A 23,822-nucleotide genomic window follows, 5' to 3' on the forward strand; every position below is an offset into this window, starting at 1 on the left:
TTTCCTAACCGTGATCTATATTGCTCGCTTTTTCCATTGGGTTCTTTTCCTCTTTCGCTCCGGCCTCCTTTCCCCGTCCTTTTCCTGTTACGCTTTAGCTTTCTCTCATATTTTTTTTTCCTCTCTCTATCACCTCACACCGATGTCACATTCCTATCTTTCCTGCTCTCTTTTCTCTCTCGGACCTCATCCCTCCATCAACATACCTCAACTTCCCCTCTCTTCCCCTCTTTTTCCTTTCCAACTCGCTGATGTCCCTTTTCCAGGCCACCTCATATTCAACATTGTCCCTTTTTTCTTTTTCATCATCATAGGCTCATTTTGTCAACTCTATGTCCCCCTCTCATTCCTCATCCTCCCACCGTCTCTCCATCCTTCCTTCCTTCCTTCCTTCCTCATCCCTCTCTCCATCCCTCCCTCCCTCCACCCTGTTCGTTCCCTGGGGAGGTCAGTAATAATGGTAGTGATGGAGTGAGAGAGGGAGGTGCGATTATTGTCTTGTCGGGAGTCAGAGGAATCGATCGGCCCAGAAATATGAGGCGCGAGAAAGAGCCGCTGTGTCAGATACAATAACCACCCGCTCCCGGGGGCTTACACACATACATACACACACATTTAGACACACACACACACACACAACATACGGACACATACCCAATTTCGACACGAACATACACATTTATTTGGTTCGACGCTGACACGCCCGCACACTCGTACCATCTTTCTTTTTCATTAACGCAATGCACACACATCCTTCTTCTTCTGTGGTGGGTGAGAGTGGCGAGGCAGCCCAATCATCTACATGCTTTGATCCGAGATAAAGCATAGAAGTAGATCTGTTCTGATCATTCTTCATGCACAGATAAAGGGCAAGGCGATGGAAAATCGCTCACACACCTTTCACTCACGTAGCTATAAACAGACATAAACACACACATAGTCGCGCACGCAGCACGCAAGCGCTCACACTGAGACCTTTCACTGCTGTTGCCTGGCAACGTGGCCGAGTGTCCAATCCGAGCCGAGAACAGTGGCCAGTGATGTCACAGCTGCTTGCTGACCAGCAGGTCTGAGGGAGAACGAGAGACCGAGGAGGAGAAGAGAAAGTTTGAATTGGAGAAAGAAAAGGGGGGAGGTCGCAAGAAAATTGTGGGAAGGTGATGATGATGATGATGATGAGAGGGGTTCAAGGAAAGGAGGCAAAGCAGGTGAAGAACAAGCCGAGGTGAAAGAAGGGTGGGTAGAAGGAGCACACATAGACGATGGTGGCCATAACTAAAGTACACCCATTTATTTGTATTTTAATTGGGGGGGAATATCAAGTCCTCTACACAACAGCCTGCTTCGTCACTGTAAGTGAACCGTTTGGTCCAAAGTGATCTCAATGCTCCTCCAGCCGGCGATGAAGGCCTCCAGTCCCGCTCTTGTGCCAGAAGAAGAAGAAGAAGAAGAAGAAGAAGAAGAAGAAGAAGAAGAAGAAGAAGAAGAAGAAGAAGAAGAAGAAGAGACGCAAAAGAAGAAAAAGAATTGAGCTTCAACCTTGGTAGCGCCGTGGGAGAGAGTGGTGTCTGTCTAGACAAGCCCGGCTCCCCATGGGCTGCGGAGATGATATAGAGAGGAGGGGAATGGTGTCGAGAGTGTGTGAGAGAAGGTTTGAGGGGGCCAGAGGAAAAGGAGCGATTGAGAGGTATTAGGACAGGAGAGGAATAGGTGTTGTAAAGGTGTAGGCGGTGTGTATGCGTGTGTGTGTGTGTGTGTGTGTGTGTGTGAGATGGCGCGTGTCCCATGGCAGCCAACAGTGTGAGTGTGTTTTAGCCCCTGCTGCTTCTCATACAAAACCTCAACCTCTGTAGTCTCCACACTGCTAGACCTACTGTTTATAATCCCGCAACTCCTCATGGGGCTACACCTGCACACACATACACACACCAGACTAGATTTAAAATCTCTCACCTTGTAGAATAGAGTCTTGTTGTCAGACTGTGACTATGACTTGGTTGGTCCATCACTGAGCCGGGCTCCGTCCCCTATTCAAGAAGAGGAATATGATGGATTGTATGAATTAGAGCCAGTGTGTGCACCAGGCCTGAGGCTGCACTAGATATGGGAGGACCGAGCCGTAGAGGGATGCTGAACCGGTTTGGAGACCCTGAATTGTCCCTGCAATGACCCATTATACACCCACAGCGTCCTCACCCCCAGCCAACATCCCCTCTACAGTCTTTTGATTCCTGTCTCTCCATCCCTCACCTTCATTCCCGTCACCCTTTCCCTTCTCCTTCATCTCCTTCCTCCCTTTTTCTTTACTATTCCTCATTTTCCCCCCTCTCAGTAACCCCCAACCCTCCCTACCTGCCTCTCCCTCTCCCTCCCTCTCTCTCTGACAGTGGAGTGATTGATGGTGCTCTAGAGGACTCAGCCTCCCCCCATCCTCCTCCCTGGGGTCCCACTATCAGATTGTGTGTGTGTGTGTGTGTGTGTGTGTGTGTGTGTGTGTGTGTGTGTGTGTGTGTGTGTGTGTGTGTGTGTGTGTGTGTGTGTGCGTGTGTGCGTGTGTGCGTTTGTATCTGGGTGTGTTTATTATCTTTCGGACGTAACTTCTAGTAGTGACCAAAACACACTCTGCGTAAACATAACAAATATTCCCTGGATAAAAATCATCAAAATAATTACTCTTTTCTAATTAAATATGTATGTATTAGTTATATTTTGCAAGTTAATAATAACACAATTTCTTATGGTGAAGTATTAATATGTGGTCTTCAATTAAGACCATTTGCAGTCACCCCAATATCATCTAAGTGGCGAGGCTGGAGTGTTGCTCGGTCTGGTCCCCATGGTAACCAAGACTCAGACCTCCTTGGGATAGGAAGGCCCCCCATGGCCATGAACTAACATGCACATACACAGGCACACACACAGAGAGAGCACACTTAGATGCACCAGCCACCTATTGGAGCCTCTCAAACAAATATGCACACACACGCACAAACACACACTTTGTTAGGTGGGTAGATTGGAGTTTGAACAAAGGTCACGGCCAAAGCCAGGCTGCCCAGACGACCTCTGACCCGGAGAAACGCCCCCCTCCCCAACGTGCAGTCTGTCACAGTCCTTGGACAGGCCTGGCAGTCTGTCCACTTCTGACCCGATGAAGCACAAACATTATCACAAAAACAAGGATCCAAATAGATTAGTGAAGCTAAAGATTGGTCTCAGGCCTTAAGTCTGATGGTGTCCAACCTGCACCTCAAGGTGAATGGACTGGGACATTAGTTGTTTGTTTGTAAAACACCACAAAACAGAACAAACTGGGGGACACAAACACTCTGACTGTAACTAACAATTTTCATTAATCTGTCGATTATTTTCTAGATTAATCATTAAATCAAGTTTGCAATCTAGAATGTATTGTTTAATCCGATCATCAGGCCAAAATAAAAGCAGCACATCCTTACATTTTAGAAGTCAGGGCAAATTTTTGACTGAAAAATGACAGAAATGAATAATCAATGAAAATAACCGTTAGTTTTGTGTTGGTCGACCAGTCGTTAATCGAATAAACGTCTCGGCTAAATCCAGTTTACCCGAACACATTGTGCATTCCCAACATTTTTTAAGAAGGCAATATACCCAAGTTTATGTACTGACATTGTCCTCATAGTAAATATAAACGTATATCTCAGAACATCAGTAATTGTATGTATTTTAGTACAGATGTAAAAATACGCCTCTCTATATCAGAGAGCACCTACAGCGCCATATGCACTTGTGAGTGTCTCTCCAGCAGTACATTGGACTGTTGTAAATCACCACATAAAGTATTTATAAGGTTAAACTTGGGAACTCTGCTGCCGTTAGCTTTTGAATTAGTGAACTCGGACCAAGGGAGAAGGAAGGGGAGGGGGGGAGGAGGGGGGTGATCAGTGGTCTGCCTTGTCCTCTGTAGCTGGAACTTATTTATTCGTCAGGATTAGAGAAACAAGAGTGCCACCTTGTGGTTGGATCATCCTACTGAGTCAGAGCAGCACTCCGGTTCTCTTAGATTTTAAAATCTAGGCAATATTTCTGCTGAACATCATTCCCCCGATGTCAGATTTTCACTAATTAAGCAGTTTCTGGGTCGGTTAATCCTTGTGGGCAGCACTGATAGAGGCTCATATCTAGTTCAATCTGCAATGCTCCACTTTCATGCCACATGTCGTCACATGAAAAGATTTGCGGCGTGGCTTTTCTGTGGTGCATCACTGTGTGCAGCCTACAGTGTGGGCTGGTCAGTGAGTGTTGTGACAGAGTTTTTCCTTCCGCTCGGGTGAGAGTGGAAGCTGTGGCTGGCAAACCTCGAGCCGAGGATGTCTCACATCTTCTCTCGTCAGTGCCGACCTCCCTCGACAGACCACCTTAACTCCCACTGATGTGCTCGCTGACAACAACCCCGCAGTCTCACACGCATGGCCGAGGAGAGATGGTCATGACTCATGGTAGACGAAACACGAGACTACGAGAGCTTGGAGTTGAGGAAAAACTCTGCTCAGTTGAGTTATTGTTCGTTATTGTTGTTTTTTTTGAAGCCATATTGGGTCACACATCGTGCAAATGTACCATACACTCTTCGGTCAGAATGTCAAGCCTGCTGTTTTTTCTTCTTGCGTGTGGGAGCGAGCATGTGTGTGAGTGAGTGAGTGAGTGAGTGTGTGTGAGTGGCTGTTTCCAGCCGCGCCATCACTTTCCGTCGGCACCCGTCATCCCCCTCTTTTTCACCTCAACTATCTCTTCGATCTCCTCGCTCACTCACTCACTCACTCTCCCACTCTCTAACCTCTTGCGTGTCCCCCTTTCTTTCTCTTTTTTTTTCTCCTTTTGTCTTTTATTTTTCTCTCTTTTTTTGCAGAGTTCCTACTCTTTTGAGGCTTACTTCCTGTTGTGTTGCAGGATGTGGGGAGGAGGTGGGGCCTGGGGGGTGTGGACTAGAGAGAGAGAGAGAGAGAGAGAGAGAGAGAGAGAGAGAGTCATTCTCTCAACCATATGATTGAACACACTCCTCCTTTTTGGTTTTGAGAGGGGGAGAGTGAGAGTTTGTCTTTACGTAGCGCACACACACGCTCTCACACAGACACAGATATGACCAAGACAGCAGCAATAGCAGCAAAGGACTTCTTCAGTATGTGGTTGCCAGGTGAGTGACTGTCTGTGCAGCCCTCTCTCTCTCTCTCTCGCTCTCTCTCTGCTGGCCTTCATTTACCAGGACCAATTAAGCTTTGCGTGAGGGAGAGGGCACTGGGTGTGTGTGTGTGTGTGTGTGTGTGTATATGTGTTTGTGTGTGTGTGTGGGAGACAGATAGAGAACTGTGTCTACGCTGTTGATTAATGCCACTGGGTCTAACAAGCTCGGCTAATTAGAGAACATCAAAGAGCAAGAGGTGGTACGAAGAGAAATGGATGGAGGGATGATGGATGGATGGATGGATGGATGGATGGATGGACGCCTGTCGCAGGCAAAGGGAAAGGTCAGACACCTCGCCAGTCCATAGAATGCGTCTGTGTGTGTTAGAATTTGTGTTTATACTATGAATAGTAAAAAAAAACTTGAGGAAAATACAGTTAAAAAAGTTTTTCTAAATGTCTTTAATCAATTTAATCAGTGTTGCATCCAGTTTATTTAAATATTGGTATTATTTTTCATTTGTCATCATAAAACACTTTTATCGTCTAGCACTGCAGCAGTGTTGCATTTGTGTTCAGGTCATAGATTTTTAGAAGCCTTGACACCGGTGGTAACTTTCTGTGTGTGTGTGTAGGTTTCTGTGTGAGTGTGTTTTCGGGGTGTTTGAATATTGCATTGATTATTGTTTTGTCCCTTTTTTAAATAAAAATGTATGTCAATTATTTGAAAAGACATTTTTTTAAAGCACCCAGATACAACGATGCTTGTTTTAAAGAAAAAAAATATAATCAAAAAAGGAAATGCTTTAAATAGCTGTCATTCTCAGTATTTAAAAATTGATGAAACAAAACAGAAATGTGGGACTCTTCTTGCCCCTCGGCCTTGAATCGGTGGTCAGCTAAGGCTGATAGACGTATCCGTTGACCGAAAGCGAGTCTTAGCAAAAAGCACAGCAGGCTCACTCACCTATTACCATAAATATGTTTTTCTAAATGTCAAATAGCTCATATTTTTCAGTAGTAGATGTCCTGATATGATTTCTTGAAAATGACAAGTGTCTTTGAAGGCAGATGTTGTTTATTAAGGAGTGATTCATTGGTTAAAATCACCGAGTCACATCTGAACCTGATGTGGTCACAGCTGTGACCTTCGGTACGTTTCTCTGACCCGAGTGACGCATCCTGATCACCGAACTGCAACAAACAAGAAAACCTCACTATGCAAATAAAACAAAGGTCCATATTAGTATAAATTGTACAAAGCTTATTGTTAAAAACAAACAAAATAATTCATTATTCATTTTGATTAATAAAAAAATGATGGGGCATTTTCTACAATTATTTAGGTTCATTAAACAGTTCAGCAGTTTTGCTAATTTATGACAGAATTATATGTGAATAAATAAGTCATTTCCACAATTACAATTTTTAGATATAGTATTCTTGCCTCCTGCATTTACAACCTCACTCGTCTGCTCAAAGTGCATCAATGCAGGGAAAACATTAGATCTTTCTCATCACTGTAAATGCAAAAGTCTGCAAACTGGTGAACAGAGGTTTTTATTGACAAAGGCCCTCCACATCTGTCTACATTCCAGCCGCATTTGCTTTCATTCATAAAGTGTTTTATCAGTCCATATATTTTGCACTTTTAGTCATGAGTAATTTCTCTGTGTAGATATTAATACAAACACCAACTTTACACTGATAAAACAACCAACAATGTCACAACATTCTTCTTGCTTTAATGCTATTTCTTCCTCTTCAATTTCTTGTTTCATTCTTAATTTCTGTGTTCATCCATTTACTTAATCTTATTTATTTTCTTCAGCTACTTATTTAATCTTTACATTTTGACGTCAACATATGTTTTCATCCTTGTGTGCATAAGTTGTTGAGCTGGATGGCAGACTCTTTGTTGCTCAATTTTAAATGGAAAATATCTATTTGCAACCAAAATCGTTAGCCTTCAGTGCTTCTTGTTTTCTTATAATCCGTAGTTAATAAGTGTGATGACTTTAGTGGGGGAGGGGGGTTACAGCAGAGTTTCATCTCGGCCAAAAGACCAAGAGGAGAATAACAGAAACAGCCCAGACTGAGCTCAGACACTGTTGTTCCTTATTCATTTTCTATTGCATCATTTATTATGACACAGGATTATACAGCATTAAATTTGCTCTGTTTAAGACACAGTGAATAATTTGCGGCTCTCTGGTCCCAATGGGTCAAAATTAAACCCTGAGCTTTGCTAGAAGATTAGTATAACATCTTAATGAGGGGCGAAACAGACAAAGTAATCCAACCTTGTACTTTGAAAAAGGCTTCTTAACACTTCTGTAAATTACATTTTTACCACATATACATGGAAAAACAAGGAGCCACTGCCTCTTATTCTCAAACTTATTCAATCAAATTCACTAAAATTGGAAAAACATTGCCGACATGTTACTCTTCTCCTTTAGTTTTAATCAATATTGTGTGTGTGCAGCAATGTGTCTTAAAAGAGAGGGCAGGTTTTCAAAAGATAGAGTGAAAGAGAGAGAGAGAGCAGGTTAATATTAATAGCCTCGCTGACAGTAAGTGTTGGGTTTAGCACTCTGCGTTCAACCCGGTACAAGGGGAAGTCGGGAGGGGAAGTGAGAAAAAGACACAGCATCTTGATATACTGTCCCACTACTGTATTACTGACCACATTATACACCATACTACTGTCTGTAGGCCATTTTGAACCATGAATCAATACACATCCTCCCTGGGTGTCCGGCGAGCGGGCAGTACAGCACAAGAGGCAGCAGTTTGGTAACTTCTCATTATAGTTGTTTTTAGGAGCTGGATAATTATTTAATATAGTGGATTTGGCTTTGGCATGTTGTACACTGCACATATTGATGATTGCAGCACAATATAGTCCACTGTAGTGACACAAAATATTTATTCTGATTCACATTACAGTCAAAGACTTAAATTTGTGCATCTTGAGAGGAAGACATTATATACTTAGCAGAAATTGTGCAACACTGGACAGTTTTTGGGGTTTCACCAATGGCCATGATGGTAAATAATGCAGCAGACATATGTAATGTTGGAATAACCACAAATACAGCCTAATATTAGACAAACCAGATGTTTGCATCCCAAAGACAAAATTAGCTTTTTTTTTTTGCAGAAGTCTCTTTATTTGCGGGAAACCCTGCCACCAGTTGTGTGTGTGTGTGTGTGTGTGTGTGTGTGTGTGTGTGTGTGTGTGTGTGTGTGTGTGTGTGTGTGTGTGTGTGTGTGTGTGTGTGTGTGTGTGTGTGTGTGTGTGTGTGTGTGTGTGTGTGTCCTCACCCCAAATTATAACAAATGTGGCGACAGAGTGGAGATTTTATAGCTTACCGCCACATCCCCCCTTCCCCTAAAGACACTGAATGTATCGAAATCCGGATATATTTTTCACCAGGAAGTGGCTCATTTTATTTTTAAGTTCTTGTCTTTAAAAAGATTAAACCGGACTGATGATTTGGTCTTTTAAAAGTGGCATCAGGTCAGCGATGGTCAGCGGGGCAGTCATCCTCTCCGTGTGTCTCTGCTGCCCCCCGATGGTGAAAACTGTGCTTGAACACTTGCTTGTTGGAATTGCACTAGGTTGAATAAAAGCATTTAGTGTGTTGTATTGATAAAAGCTTAGCAATACACTTATGGGAAAATTAAAATGTGTTATAGTGTCAGCGCCTTCACATCTGCAATGTGAGAAACAACAGGATGGAGAGAGGAGAGATAAAGTGGAGAGCAAGGGGTGAAAGGGGAGAGAGAAAAAGGAGGAGGGAGACTGAGAGTTTATTATGCAGGTGGCAGATATAATTAGTTGGTCGTTGGGCAGATTTGCATGTTTTCACAAAAGGGAAGTAGCTCTGCATGTGTGTGCGAGTGTGCGAGTGTGTGTGTGTGTGTGTGTGTGTGTGTGTGTGTGTGTGTGTGTGTGTGTGTGTGTGTGTGTGTGTGTGTGAGAGAGAGCTTGTCAAGGAAGGGGGGAACCAGAGAGAAAAAAAAAGGTTTCAAATGGACACAACAAAAAGTAGTCTTTCAGTTTGTGGTTACAGACAAATACAAAGTTCTAAAGTGAATTGATGCCATCGGGTGATTAATGAAACAAAACTACTACACACACAATACAGACATGTAAACCACAAACCCACACACACACAAAACTCTTCTTGGATCATCCTCATCCCCATCTTTCCCACACTCTGTGCCAAAATGCTCCACTCCTTTTGTAATAGATACATATAAAGACTTAAATTGCTTGCCTCCCTCCCATCACTCCCATTGCCATAGGGACTGCCCCAATACAGTATCAGAAATGAGGTGACAACTCACACACAGTGATGACACACAAAGTATCAAGTTCCTCCCACGTAAACAACTTCAGTTAAATTTAGAACAAGCTAACACCTCTATGTCAACCTACTCTGTTGTTAAACCACTAATTGGAAAGAATGAATGAATGTGGGCTGGATTCAACAGCCACATTGTTGTTGTACAGTGTGTGGGCCTGGTCTGTGACCTGAAAACACTCTAACCTATCTAAAAACGACGCCCTGGACATCCTCTTTCCCCTCTGTCATCCAGATTCTGATCACCTGCTTCGTGAATATTTTCTGCTTCTGTCTGCATTTTTTCATGTCTCTGACACAGATTTAAGAATGAGCTATGCTGACTTATTTATCTGTGTGTCTTCCTGTTACAGATATCAGGATGTCAAAGCCAGTAGAGGTCGACAAAGTAGGGGCGGAATCACCGTTGGAGGGCACAGGTTAGACGTGCTGCTGTTTGTGGCAGCAAATATACAAAGCACATATATAAATATTGTATATAAAAACTTATATATAGATGATATCGTATGTTGTAGTTGTCTGTAATTTTGATCTCAACACGTGATCAATTTCTCACTTTTTCCTTCCCTCCCACACAGATTCAGAGCGGAATGGACCTGAATCAAATCACCAGGTACGTCTGACTCCTGTGATCATAACCCACTATTACTTCCCACCACTTTTACCCACATAATAAATGCAATACAAAGATAACAATGTCAGTCAGATAGCTTGAAAGGCTGACTTTTTACAATATCGATTCATTTGGCAAATCTTTTTAATCTAATCCTTTAGTCTATGTGATGTCAGAAGATGGTGAAAATGCAGTTTGTCAAAGGCAAAGATGTCATCTCGAAAAGCTTATTTTGTCCGATTTACAGTTAAAAATCTAAACATATTCAATGGACGATGAAATAAATCAGAGAATAGTAACAAAGCCTCATAATTAAGCAGTTGGAAGCAGCTAAATAAACCACTAAAACTAGTAAAAAATATCAAAATGGTTAAAAATATATATTCCTCTATTTCTTTTAGCAAATATATTACATTAAATTAAATATAATGCAATTTTACATGTAATTTCTGATATGAGGTCTGTTTCGTCTCCTCTAGGCTCAGTCAATGAAAGTCAATCCCTTTCCCCTTTCACCAAACCTGGGCAGCAGCAAGGTGAGTGTGTGCGTGAGTGTTTGTGTGTGTGTGTGTGTCCATGTTTCTGAACTGCCTGTGCATGTCTGTGCATATGTCTGGACTCATGTTTGTGCATCTTTTGTGTTTCAACCTCCAACAATGGGTTTATTGACTGTATAGCTGCCTCAGCTTTGTGTTCACTGCTTCTCATTCAATTGTCCTTTTGTCGCGTTCAACGTTGAGGTTCATAATGTGTCGACTCTCCAGCCAGTCCTCAATGTAAACAACTTCACTGAGAGTATGATGGCACTCTCCCTTCACAAAGTGCATTGAGAGTCGAAATATATCTATAATGCTACAACTGAAAGGTTAAATTGACCTAATTTGCATATGCAAATAAGTAAGCTAGAAGAGTGCCCCTCTGCCAGTTCAAACATGCCTGATCCTGGGAGGAAAGATCATCCCTTTGTGCAAGAAAAAGACACACTAGTGGACTCTCATTGCCTGAGACAGACTAGACACGGGTCTTACTTGTGAATGATTATGAGCAGTCATCTGAAATTACACAGAATTTAAACAGTCAATGCTATCTATCATGATATTGAATACCCAGGTAAGCTTATGTAGTTGTATGAGTCGGATTAAGCTTTTGAAACAGTTCTAAGTTCTGAGAATGGTGGTTCCCTTCCTTCTTTTTATATTTGCTTTCTGCCTTTTAAGTGCATGCATGCTTTTAACAGTTACCATATATGCTGGAAAGGAGAGGTGTAATTGCTGCTTTCAGGGATAATGGGAATGTTCTGGGGGCAAAAAGCTCATTTTTATGAGTCATGTTTTGGATACATGTATGTTTTGTTTTGTTTTTATTTAATGTTCTTCTACATTTGACGCTTTGTTTTCTGTCTTCCACGCAGAATAAGATGGAGGAGTGTGGTGAGATGTCCCCGGCTCTTCCTCTCTCTCACGGGCCGACCCCATCGCAGACGGCCCTGCAACACACACAGCTCATGCTGACCGGCTCCCAACTGGCAGGGGTAAGACAGACTTATAATCCATGCACACAGACACACACTTTGCTTCGCTTTTACCCTGCTTGCTTCTCTCGTGCTGCTTTTTGAACACTTTGTTTCCTTCTTTGTCTCCCTCCGTCCATTTCCTCTTTCCTCTCTCCTCTCCTCTCCTCTCCTCTCCTCTCCTCTCCTCTCCCTCTCCGCCAGTTGACAGCTCTGTTGCCAGCACAGCAGCAACTGTTGCTGCAGCAGGCTCAGGCTCAGCTCCTGGCTGCAGCTGTGCAGCAGTCCAGTGCAGCCCATGCCGCTCATGCTGCCCACGCAGCCGCCCAAGCCAATCAGCAAGCTCAGGCAGCAGCAGCAGCAGCAGCAAATCAGCAAGCCCAGCAGCAGCAGCAGGCCGGACAAACAGGGCAGCAGGCCCAGTCTCAGTCCCAGGGACAGGGACAGAGCACACAGGATCAGGCAGCCTCTGTCCCGCCTCCTCCACCCCAGCTCACCCTCTCCCAGCCAATCCAGCTCACCGCCCAGGTACTGACTGCCAATCCAAGCCTCTTCCTGGTGAGCGGCTTGATTGAGGAACCAGTATCAAGCAATGGAACAATTCTTCTTGCACGCCTATCTTGTATTTCATGATTCACAGTTTCCATCTTGAACGAATGCACACTTTTTCCACATCTTGTCACGTACGTTCTACAATAGCAAAGTTTCTCCTCCTACTTCTGTTTTCTGTGGGTCCAAATCTGCTGATGGAGCTAGATAATGACACATATTTTGTGTGACTGATCGGTCTATCCATCTCTTATAAAGTCATACATTATTGTTCTCTCTCTCATCTGTCCATCATTCTCTCTTGATTGAACAGGACATCCAGCAGCTGCTGCAGCTCCAGCAGTTGGTGTTGGTGCCCGGCCACTCGCTCCCGTCCCCGGCCCAGTTCCTCCTCCCACAGGCGCAGCAGGGCCAGCAAGGTGTGCAGGCCTCTTACTGGGATAGCGTTTTGTGTTATTGGCATAAATGAGTTGTTAACATAAAATCTGGGGGTTTTTTTTGTCATAATTAAGGCTGATCATTTTTTTTATAATTTTTCTCCTTAGGACTCTTATCGACACCAAATCTAATTTCGCTACCTCAGCAAAACCAAGGGAGCCTGCTGTCTGCTTCAACTAGAATGGGACTCCAAGCACATGTATGAGGAAACTCTGAAACTTTAGTCAGTGGAAAAGGAAAGCCAGCCTCTGCATCAGCGATAAACTAACGCTTCTGCCTCTCCCTCTCTTCCCTCTCGTTCTCACTTTCGTTCCTCTGACGTCGTCATTGCCACAGCGAGATAAAAGTCTGGAGGTGAGCGGCGTGCCCACGGTGAACTCGGTGACCTCTCACCCCGAGGAGCCAAGTGACCTGGAGGAGCTGGAACAGTTTGCCCGCACTTTCAAACAGAGACGCATCAAACTGGGCTTCACACAGGTAAAGAGGGACACCTATGTGTGCATGGGCAGGTTACATTAGCAGTTTCTTAGTCTTTGATGTGTTTTGACTGTACTTATTTTATCCCTCCACCAGGGAGATGTCGGTTTGGCCATGGGGAAGCTGTATGGCAACGACTTCAGTCAGACCACAATCTCTCGCTTTGAAGCCCTCAACCTGAGCTTTAAGAACATGTGCAAGCTGAAGCCGCTGCTGGAGAAGTGGCTCATTGATGCAGGTGAGCTCTCACCAAACAGTACTGTATATCTAGACTAACAGATGTTTAAAAAAACGTGCTTGTAGAGTCAGACACTTATCTGTTTTTTATGTTTGCTCTCCTTTATCAGAGACCATGTCCATAGACTGCACCCTGCCCAGCCCCAGCTCCCTGTCCTCTTCCTCTATGGGCTTTGACGGGGTTCCTGGTCGCCGCAGAAAGAAGAGAACCAGCATCGAGACAAATGTACGCGTGGCCCTGGAACGCGCATTCATGACGGTAAGACGATTAACCTTGTTATTAAATTTAAAAAATAGCAATTGAAATTCAACGATTTTTTTTCTCATGATTGTGGAACAGAAGTTAAGTGTTTTATGAGTTTAATTAATCAATTAATCAAACTTTTACTTCAGGCTCCAGATAAAAAAAGGACATTACATAGAATAAATTACATCAAAAAGCCCAATAAGAAGATACACTTTCATAGGCTTACCAATGCCAGCTGTACCAATGTCTCCACAGCTGGGATTGGTAGCCTGTAGTGCTAAACCTTATGTTTGATAAAACATTTTAATTTGTTAACTCATTATTTTTCCGCTGAGCTTTTAAATATCAGATTGTGCTCTTTGTGTTCATATAAACATCATGTGGCTGAAATATAGCACTGCTGAAATGATCTGAACTTGTCTCTCCCTTCCTGCAGAACCAGAAGCCTACCTCAGAGGAGATCCTGCTGATCGCAGATCAGCTCAACATGGAAAAGGAGGTGATCCGGGTCTGGTTCTGCAACCGCCGGCAGAAAGAGAAACGCATCAATCCCTCCAGTGCCACCCCTCCCCTGCCCAGCCAGCCCCCACTGCCCCACCATCGCACAAACAGCCCTGCTACAGCCCTCACATGGTAGATATCCACCCTTAACATCATTGTTGTGTATTTTGATGAATATTTAGTAATAAACCTTGTTTTTAAGCTGTCTGTAGTTTCGGAACCCTTTTTTTTCTCTCTGCCAGATGTCCAGCCAGCTGTCGCAGGCCGTGACCAGTCTCAGCACAACGGTGACCACCATGTCCCCCGTCTGCCCCCTGACTTCCAGCCTCACCTCCACCCACCCCTCCCTCAGCTCTGCACCCTCCCCGGTGACTCCTCCTCCTCCTCCCCGCAGCACGGCCAGCCCAGCCACTCCCAGCCACAGCACACTCAACCTTAACACAGGGTAAGAAACCATGACCCGTTCACAATACACCACCTGGGATTCCCCCATCAGTCACTTGACAGCAGTTATTGTCTTTGCAACTTTGGGGTTTCCACTTACCTTTAGGGATATGTGTAAGTAATTCAAGTACCTCATAAAGCCGAATCTTGAAAAACAAATTTTGGTTTCACTGTTGTGAGACTCTAAAATACTTTAACTTAATACCAAATACTGGTTAGATATCTGAAATACTGTCTTTGAACACAAGCTTAATAGATTTTAATGTTTTGTTCTATGAAATAAAATATTGCAGTGCCACTTGTAAAATTCTGAAGCTTCTGTGTGTCTTAAAAGAGGCAGCCGCCAAACATCATCACACAAACAGCCTATAGCTTAGTGGTGGTGACGTTAAAGTCACGTGACCGTGTTGTAGTTCGGTTACAGCCTTACGTTATCTTCATGGCGCTCATTTGTAAAGCTTATCTTGAGGATGTAATGGAAATAACCCATTGGCTTTTTGTCAAGGGAACTGGTGCGACGCTTACTTCCTGGTTGGCCTCAAAAAATATGTCATCCCTGAAACTCTTTATATATTGGTTCAGCAGCAAAAATCTCAACATGATGGCTATTCAGAGAAGGATATTGCAAAACCTGATTAAATCAAATAAAACCTGCTACCTGTCAATATACTATTAAAGATGAGGAAGTAGCTTTTTGTAATTTGTGGGATTGATCCTTTAAGTTTTAGGTTTATGTTTGGTTTCTTTTAGATTCATCTAAATTACAATGTTTTATAGCTTTCACAACTGAATACATTTAGGCAAATTGTTTAAGTGCCACTAAATTAAAACCACACATTTCCATAAACATCCTCACCATGAATACTGTACTGCACCATCCTCGGTTCACCTGCAGTTTGTAGTTAAATTGTTGTTACTCTACACACACAAACACACACACACACACACTGATATCCCAACATGCCGATGGGCACCACTGCTTCCCTTGTGCTGCAGTGCACTCTAACCCTGTGTGTGTTTGTGTGTGTGTGTGGTTCTTGTGTTCGCAGTTTATGGCGTATGGGTAAAAAGAACGGTGACGTGTCTAACTACCTCACCGATTTTGCTGCAAACTTGAGGTGAATGCGACCGAGACACACAAACGCCGATGACACAGCACAGCACACTTTTGGCTGGTGCAGAATGCTGTGTTCTTGTATTTAATCACTCCTAAGACAAAAGCGTAGTTATTGAGAGTGTTGGTGTTTTGTAACATGTTCCAAGATGTTCTGTTTCTTCTGAATTTCTAACCTCTAGTTTACATCTGTGCAGCCAACTGTCAGCAAACTACTTCTCTTTATATGTGCAGGGCTGCATTTGCCCTCCGCTTGTCCTTGCTGCTAAACCTGCTTTTTTTCTCACCTTTTCTCCTCTGTCTGTCTGTGTTCGTGTATATGCTTGCACATGTATGGTGCTTTATGTGTGTGTGTGTGTGTGTGTGTGTGTGTGTGTGTGTGTGTGTGTGTGTGTGTGTGTGTGTGTGTGTGTGTGTGTGTGTGTGTGTGTGTGTGTGTGTGTGTGTGTGTGTGTGTGTGTGTGTGTGTGTGTGCAACACAACAGGAACACTGTGATGGGAGTTAACACAGGGATGAACCAAGCCCTCCTCGGTAACAATCCCCTCGCCACTCTCCAAGGTGTGTGTGTGTGTGTGAGAAAGAAATGGGTTTATTTCAGGAGAGTGAAAAAAGAGAAAGCTTAGCATCAGCAGCACTGATAAACAGATTATAATTTAGAGGTCAAGGCTGAGCTGGTGTTCTTTATTATTTCATTTCTGGAAAAATCTTAGGGTCACAGAATATATAAAAATACGCAAAGAGTGTTTATTTTTGGGCAATACATTCTCCTCCTCTCCTCTCTCACTTATACACCCCCACACACACATAAATGCTCGAAGTCAGACACATACTGTGCACGACACATCTCATCTCACACACCTTCCTACACTTGAGAACCACGCAAGAATAGCACAAGAAAAAAGAAAAGAAAGCGTACAATCCTGCAGAACTGACCACCAAAACCATCCAGACCACCGTCAGCAGAGCTAATTTTCAATCACACTTTGTGGTTGGGGGGATGAGAAGGGGGGAGAGAGGTTTGTTAAAAACAGGAGTGTGATGATGAGTAATACAGTCATGCATGGTGGTGAATCAAATCGTGCTGGTAGACTGCAGACTGGAGACGCAGATGAATAGGCAGCTCACCCACAATACAAAGCAGCTGAGGCAGAGATAGATGTGGGGGGAGAGAATGACTTATTTCTCATATGTTGCTATCAACATCCATGACTCCATCCCATCCAGTGTGTGAGTGTGTGTGGCAATTATTACGTTGATGCGTGGGGCAGAGTTTTTGTGTGTGCATCTGTGCTGTCTCACTCATTTAGCCTTTCATCTCTTCATTTCATCATCGGTCAAATGTGTGGATGTGTTGAAATTCAGCGTTAAAAAATGTAATGCAGAATTTTAAAAAACACTGTTGTTTGGACTTTTTAAAGCATGTATTCAAGGTTTTCAGTTTTAACCATCAACTTTGAATATCAGACCATCAGGGTCACAGAGCAAGAGCTGCATATTGGACTCACTATTTCACACCACTTTGTTGCTAAACAATCACACACCGAAAGATTGATTACTGGGGTGGCAAAAATAACATAAATAATAGTAGTATTCACCAAAGGAAGCCTCAACAGACCACTATGCAGTGCAGCCAAAGGCATTTTGAGTAGTATGGATGCCTTTTCTCCAATGGAAAAAAAATCTGTTTTGCTGTTGCTACGCAATCCCGAACATTATTAGGCTGCACCAATCATCGACCTTGTTTCCATAACAACAGACCACTCATGTCAGCTTAGCTGTTGCTGTGGTTTATCTGATCTCACAGGATTATCTTGGTACAGATATTTGACAATATTCAGTATAACTCTATAAGCACAACGCTGGGATTGTATATATACATATTGTTTTGCGTTTTATTCACCCAAAAACCAGGCAGGTGCACTTTTTCCAGGGAAACCGCAATCTGAGCACTTTGAGGCCGCGCCTGATCTTTCCATTTAAAATGGGTGACGGTTATCTCCACCTACTTCTGCTGAATGCAACAAGTTCAGGCACTTTCTCCTGCTTGGCGTGTAATGTAGGAAATGATTACCTTGAGTACAGGTAGATGAGGAGGACTGACAGAATGTTGATGGACCGAAAATATAAATCAAAACACTTTACAGCAAACAACAATGGCTATAAAGTGTGAATGTTACTTATTATAACAATTAATATGTTTTGTTTTCCATTTGGAAGCGTCTGAATTAAGAGGAGAAAGGAGGATTTCAAGTTTACACAAAAAAAAGTAATTGTACGTGTCTGAACCAAAAATACCTTTCATAAAAAAGTTTCAAATCAGCCTCGTAACACGCTTGCAGAAAAGCACAACACCACGTTGAAAATGTTGTGAAACGATTGGTAATGTTTAGGAAACAAAACTACTGCGTTAAGAGATGAAAAAAGATCATAATTTGTGTTTAAATGATAAAGTAACAATTTAACGTAACAACGTAACTTAACATCGTCACTTAACATCGTAACTTAACATCGTCACTTAACATCGTCACTTAACATCGTAACTTAACATCGTCACTTAACATCGTAACTTAACATCGTCACTTAACATCGTAACTTAACATCGTCACTTAACATCGTAACTTAACATCGTAACTTAACATCGTAACTTAACATCGTCACTTAACATCGTAACTTAACATCGTCACTTAACATCGTAACTTAACATCGTCACTTAACATCGTAACTTAACGACGTAACGTTACAATGGTAACTAGCCTTAATAAATAATCACAGCCCTTAGCAGACTGTCTTACATAACTTAACTTCCTTTAATCTTTCTCTCTTCTCTCTCCCTCCCTCAGCCCTAGCAGCCAGTGGTGGCCAGCTGCCTCTTTCCAGTCTTGAGGGGGCCAGTAAGATGATGCTGGGGGCCTCTGGGGGCCATGGAGGGTGCCTCCCTTCCTCCCTCTTCCTCAACCACCCCGCCTTCCTCCACATGGGCCAGAACCCCAGCGCTGGACTGATCAGCGCTGCCGTAGCCAAAGCCTCCCAGGCCTCCCCCTTTCCCTCTGCCAGCAGCATTAGCCCCACCCCCTGCTCCCCCTCCCCCTGCTCCAGCCCCGCCTCTTCCTGCTCCTCCAGCGAAATGGCACACAGCCCGTCCTCTCTGGGCGGGGCCAAGATTGAGTGACCGCGCCAAGGGCCAATCAGAGAGGAGGAGGAAGGAGGAAACGAGAACCTCGCCTTTCACACCAAAGCTAACTCTTTCTCTCTCTTGCGCTCTTCTTCCGTTATTTTTCTCGCAATGGCTCTCTCTCTCCTTCTCTCCCAGTCTTTCGATGCCAAAAATACACAGAATGAAAGAGGAGAGAGGGAGGGAAAGAAGTGAAAGAGGGGAGAAGGGGGGGAAAGGGGAAGATTGAAACCAAAAATCTTTATCTATCCAAATAGATGGAGAGGAGGCAACGTGGGACCTTTTTGTCAATAACACGTGATATCGACATGGCACCTCTCCACTCTCTCTCTCTCTAAAGGAAAACATACCAATGACTCTTTAGAAAAGAGACGGAAGAGAAGCATGTCGAAGTGCATAAACCAAAAATGACAAAAAAAAACTTTACTATGTGACAAAGGAATGGCGGCAAGGACAACAAAAAAATGGAGAGGAGAACTGTGCTTAAGTTTTCCCTTTTTTTTATTATTTCGAAAAAGCTGCGGGTCTGAAGGAAGAGGAGTAGGGAGTATAAGTTTAAACCAAAAATGTACCCGAGGAGGAGGCGAATAGGACGAATACACAATGTCAAAAAAAAAAAAAAAAACGACAACCATACCAAAATCCCAAATACCAAAAACCAAAAATACGGAGAGAAAAGCTTTATTCAAAGGACGTGTAAATACTGAAGCTATCCAGGACCAGGACTCTACTGCTACTGCTACTCACACACACACACACACACACACACACACACACACACACACACACACACACACACACACACACACACACACACACACACACACACACACACACAAACACACACACACACACATCAAGAGCCAATCCATCCTGTCATCGACTCATCCTGTCCGTGTCAGCTCATGTGTGTCTTATAGGTTTTCATGCTAGATATACAGAATAATTTTGTAAAAGATTGTTATTGAACCAGTCAGGAGCTTATGTATGAATGATTGCCACTGTATCTTCATCGTCTCTTAACCTACCTCTGGTTCTTAGAGCTTAGATTAGCTTTCCTCTCCCCCTGTTATTTCACAGTTCATTGACAGAGGCTTGTTATTCAGTATCTGTTTTTTTTACACTTTGAGAAGTACAGTTTGGATTTGTTTTTTACTTATTTATTAGTATCATTTTATACTCGCACTCCTATTTATTGTTGCAGCTTTTTTTTTTAAGCGTTAGCTTCTGGGGTTCAAATCATCATCAATGTCATCATCATTGTCTTCATTATATGCATTTTTATCATCGATGTGCATTTTGCTTTTTTGTTTTTAACGTGACTATTCTGCAGGAGCATAGAGGTGAATAGGTGCTCACCAAGTGCCGCAGATCCAAAATAGAGTTGGCACGCTGCGAGCTGATTTCAAGGTGTGAATGAATTTATTGAGACCTGAACATGTGACATATTGTGCTCTTAATCAGACCACTTTCTCCTCACTCTTATAGATAACCCATTATCAGTATCTCCATGGCTAAATGAACACGCCCTGGAAAACTTCACATACTGAAAACGGCGCTTGTTAAGAGTGGCGACCATTTTGAAAGTATGAAATAGGGCTGTGATTGGAGATTTAAAAGTAATAACCGTTGAGACTGAAGGCTAAATAAGTCAATAAAGCCAAGTTTAGTCACAGCCGGCTCTCATTCCTGCCTCGTCAATCAGCGTAGATACCCCGACACCTGTCTGTCTAGACATGTTTACTGATATTTGTCTGTTTCCATCATCACTCCATCGATCACATTTCATCGTCATTTTCCACCTCAGACTGCCATTAATTCTCAAATGGAAACCAAAGCATTCTCAAGGCTGGGCTGAACCTCAGCCAAGACATATGAACACAATAAAGACCCAGAGGGGCTGAGGACAAGACGTAAGCCCCCCTTGGTATAATACCCTCCACCCTGGCCCGTCCAAAAACCCACGGGGGAAGCTTTATTTAGGGAACTGATCCTTTACTCCGAAACCCCCAGAAAGAAGGGTATACTTGGACGGGGCGAAAGAGGGACACACTGTAGTGAGGGGAGCAGGCGTCACACTTTTTTTTTGTAAGAGGATACCAAAAATAAACCCAAACCAAAAAAAAAACACAACCCAAGGAATGACAGAAGCAAAACCAAAAAGAACCCTAACCAAATGTGGCTGGAGGGAGGAGGGGAGGAGGACAAAATGCAGGTGATTGAAAGACGTGAAGCCGTCTGTCTATCCGTTAGCTTTAGGGCGGCAGCATTCGCCCCACTCTGAAACTGTGTAGCATGGAAGGAGGGACGGATAGACAGGCGGACAGAAGAAGGACAGACATTTCCTCCCCTCCTCTGCCTCTCACTCTCTCCAGCTCAGCCCTCTGGTCCTGGATGGAGCTAAACGCAAATGACCTCACTGAACTGAAATCTTCTAAAAAAAAAAAAAAAAAAATCTGTTTTTATTTTTCTGTTGGTTGGTTCCGATTGTTTTATCTCTGCTGTGTCTCTTGATGCCGTTTTATGTACTGTACTTTAGTGCTTATTACTCATTTGGAATAACGTACTCGCTTACTTACTACAAGAGCTCCTTATTTTTTTCGTAGTCGTGCTAGAGATTTTTATCAGGTGGTTGGAAAAAATACTGTGAAAATTTAGCTTCCAGATTTTTATTAGATAAAGAAACAGACTGTCTTGGCAGAAAAAAAAAGACACACAAAAAGCCAAAAACAAAGAGTTGAATAGCAAAACCTTAACAATGCCAAACCAAATACTGAACCAAACCAAACACAGTAGAGAGGAACAGGAACGGCCTTCTCTGCATGAAGGCACAGAAATGGGTCAGTTTGTCTGAGGTGTGCGTCTGAACAGAAGTGTGATCGGGAGGCCAAATGGTTTTTAAAAAAATGAAAAGGGTCTGTAGTGATGTCTCGTCATTAAATTTAACCCCAGAGACGGCATAATACACACTTCAGACACAGAGTACCACACACAGCTGCGGCCTCAGTCAGGTTGACCGTTTGAGAGTTGGACGTAAAATTATCCAAAGAATATTTGGTTTGATCCACACCAGAAAACAGTCGACACGCGAGAATCGTTTCATGAACCAAACTTTAGATGTGGGGGTTTGCACCTCAAAGGTGAAACCTTTTCTCCACATTGACTCTTAGACGGAATGTATCTGTTAGTGCTTCTATAGATTTTGTAGAAAAAAGATCTATGTTCTACTGCTTACTTATCGCTAATGTATTAAAAAGAAAAAAAAACGTACAAAAAAGACTTTGAGAAAAAAAAAATGATCCTAAAAACATTGATAATGATAACTTGATTTTAGACCAAAAATTTTAACTATCTCTCTTTGGACTTTTTTTATTTCTCCTTAATAATGATGATTTAGACTTTTGATTGTACTATTTATTCAGGGTAGGGTTGATTTAAGTGCTTGTAATCTTTTTTGCCTTGCTATTTATTTCCTAATTTATTTCTAGCGGTGCTTTTTTTATTTTTGTTCTGGGATGTATTTGTGATGGATTTGTTTCTGCCCCCTGCTGAAGGTCTTTCTTACTTCTTTAAACCAAATAATATCATAAATGCAACCTCGGGTCCTGAATGGACTTAATAAGGGAATATGGCTGATTAGATGGTCAGCCATTAAAATATTCTCCTCCTCACTGAGACGACTCTCCTCTTAAAGGGGAGGGGAAGCTCACAGTATTGAGAGGCAGCACTGTGTTGATTAACACCTCATCATTTGCAGGACTTTTCAAGGGAAACCAATGAATTTGGCAGAGACGTTCTGGACACATGCCTTTGTTTCTCCTGATAATAACACAAAATAGGCAAGTTGAAATCCTGTTTCAATGGAGAACGCATAAATATAGTTTATGTGTAAAAGCATGAGGTGTTCTTCGAGACATTGTGCTGCTTCTGTTCGCGATATTTTCTCCAAAGGGAGAACACGCTGAAAGCTTTACAGCTACACAACCAAAAACACAAAAGAAGATGATCAACTGGGGCAAAGGTTTTTTTACATGATAGGGAGGAAAGAAGGAGGCAAGAGAGAAGAGGCCGATTTTGGATTTCCAGTCCTGAATTGCCCGCTTACCTCTCACGTTGTCTCTTTTTTTTTAGTTTTTGTTTCCAATTTTCTAGAAGTTGGTTTAAACTTTTTTCTTCATCCACTGTAGGATTTAAAAGAGAGATAGTTCATCATATACCTCATATTCTTTGATGATAAACCAAATAAGATGAATGCTTTAAAATGCGGGGGTTCGAGTGGGGATCAGGGCACCGGGTTGGTGCGCGTGTGGACAGTGTGTTTGTGTGGCCGGGAGCAGACGCAGTGAGGCTGGGTCAAAGGTTAAAGGTCGTTGTCCTAATGGAGGTAAACGCAGAGGTTTGGGATTGATCTGGGAAGTAACAGATCATCGACCAGATTGTAGTTTTTTTTCTCCATGGGATTCAGAGGATGCCATTAAAGGTCAAGGGCCACACTGGTTCATGCTCCGGTCCACACACACGCAGACACACACACACCTGGTCCCCCTGGAAAACACCCCCTGCAGTCTGTGTTGAGCTTTGAACACAGCCCTGTCCTCATATCTGACCCTCACTGCTTCCTCCCTGTCAAACACGGACTGTTTGGGCTTAAAGCTGCTCTTTGGCACGGATCAAGAATCAAATCTGGATCCATTCTTTGGGCTTAAAAAAAAAGCTTCAAGATTCCGCCTCAGAGAAACTTTAAAACCAAGGTCGCAGAGCCCTCTCACGCCTTTAGGTCTTTGTTGCCTGATGAGGGGGCATATTGACCATTTGATGTCCATGTGTATTAGGGAGCGCCGTAGGGCAGGTAACCGAGGAACGGCTGAGACCGGGGTTGCTAGGTGACGCATCCAGACACATTGGAAGTTTGAAGGAGAGGTGTGCCTGTGATCAAATTCTCAGAGTCCTTCTCGTTGTTTAGCTCTCTCCGTGCATTAA

At 43.1% G+C, this 23,822-nt stretch overlaps 1 protein-coding gene across 1 annotated transcript; it reads left to right on the plus strand.

The window, feature by feature from the left end:
• Positions 1 to 5,067: 5,067 nt before the first annotated feature.
• Positions 5,068 to 19,067, plus strand: pou2f2a (POU class 2 homeobox 2a). The gene is given in 19 exon segments (XM_054621598.1): positions 5,068 to 5,176; positions 9,893 to 9,958; positions 10,118 to 10,152; positions 10,632 to 10,688; positions 11,564 to 11,683; positions 11,867 to 11,995; positions 11,998 to 12,051; positions 12,086 to 12,190; positions 12,525 to 12,630; positions 12,757 to 12,872; positions 12,986 to 13,126; positions 13,223 to 13,364; positions 13,474 to 13,622; positions 14,047 to 14,196; positions 14,199 to 14,243; positions 14,354 to 14,556; positions 15,605 to 15,673; positions 16,155 to 16,228; positions 18,511 to 19,067. Coding segments are annotated over 19 exon segments (2,145 nt in total). The 5' UTR covers positions 5,068 to 5,121; the 3' UTR covers positions 18,840 to 19,067.
• Positions 19,068 to 23,822: the final 4,755 nt, after the last annotated feature.

This window comes from Anoplopoma fimbria, chromosome 20 (genome assembly GCF_027596085.1).
Source record: "Anoplopoma fimbria isolate UVic2021 breed Golden Eagle Sablefish chromosome 20, Afim_UVic_2022, whole genome shotgun sequence".
In the NCBI taxonomy this organism is placed as follows: domain Eukaryota; kingdom Metazoa; phylum Chordata; class Actinopteri; order Perciformes; family Anoplopomatidae; genus Anoplopoma; species Anoplopoma fimbria.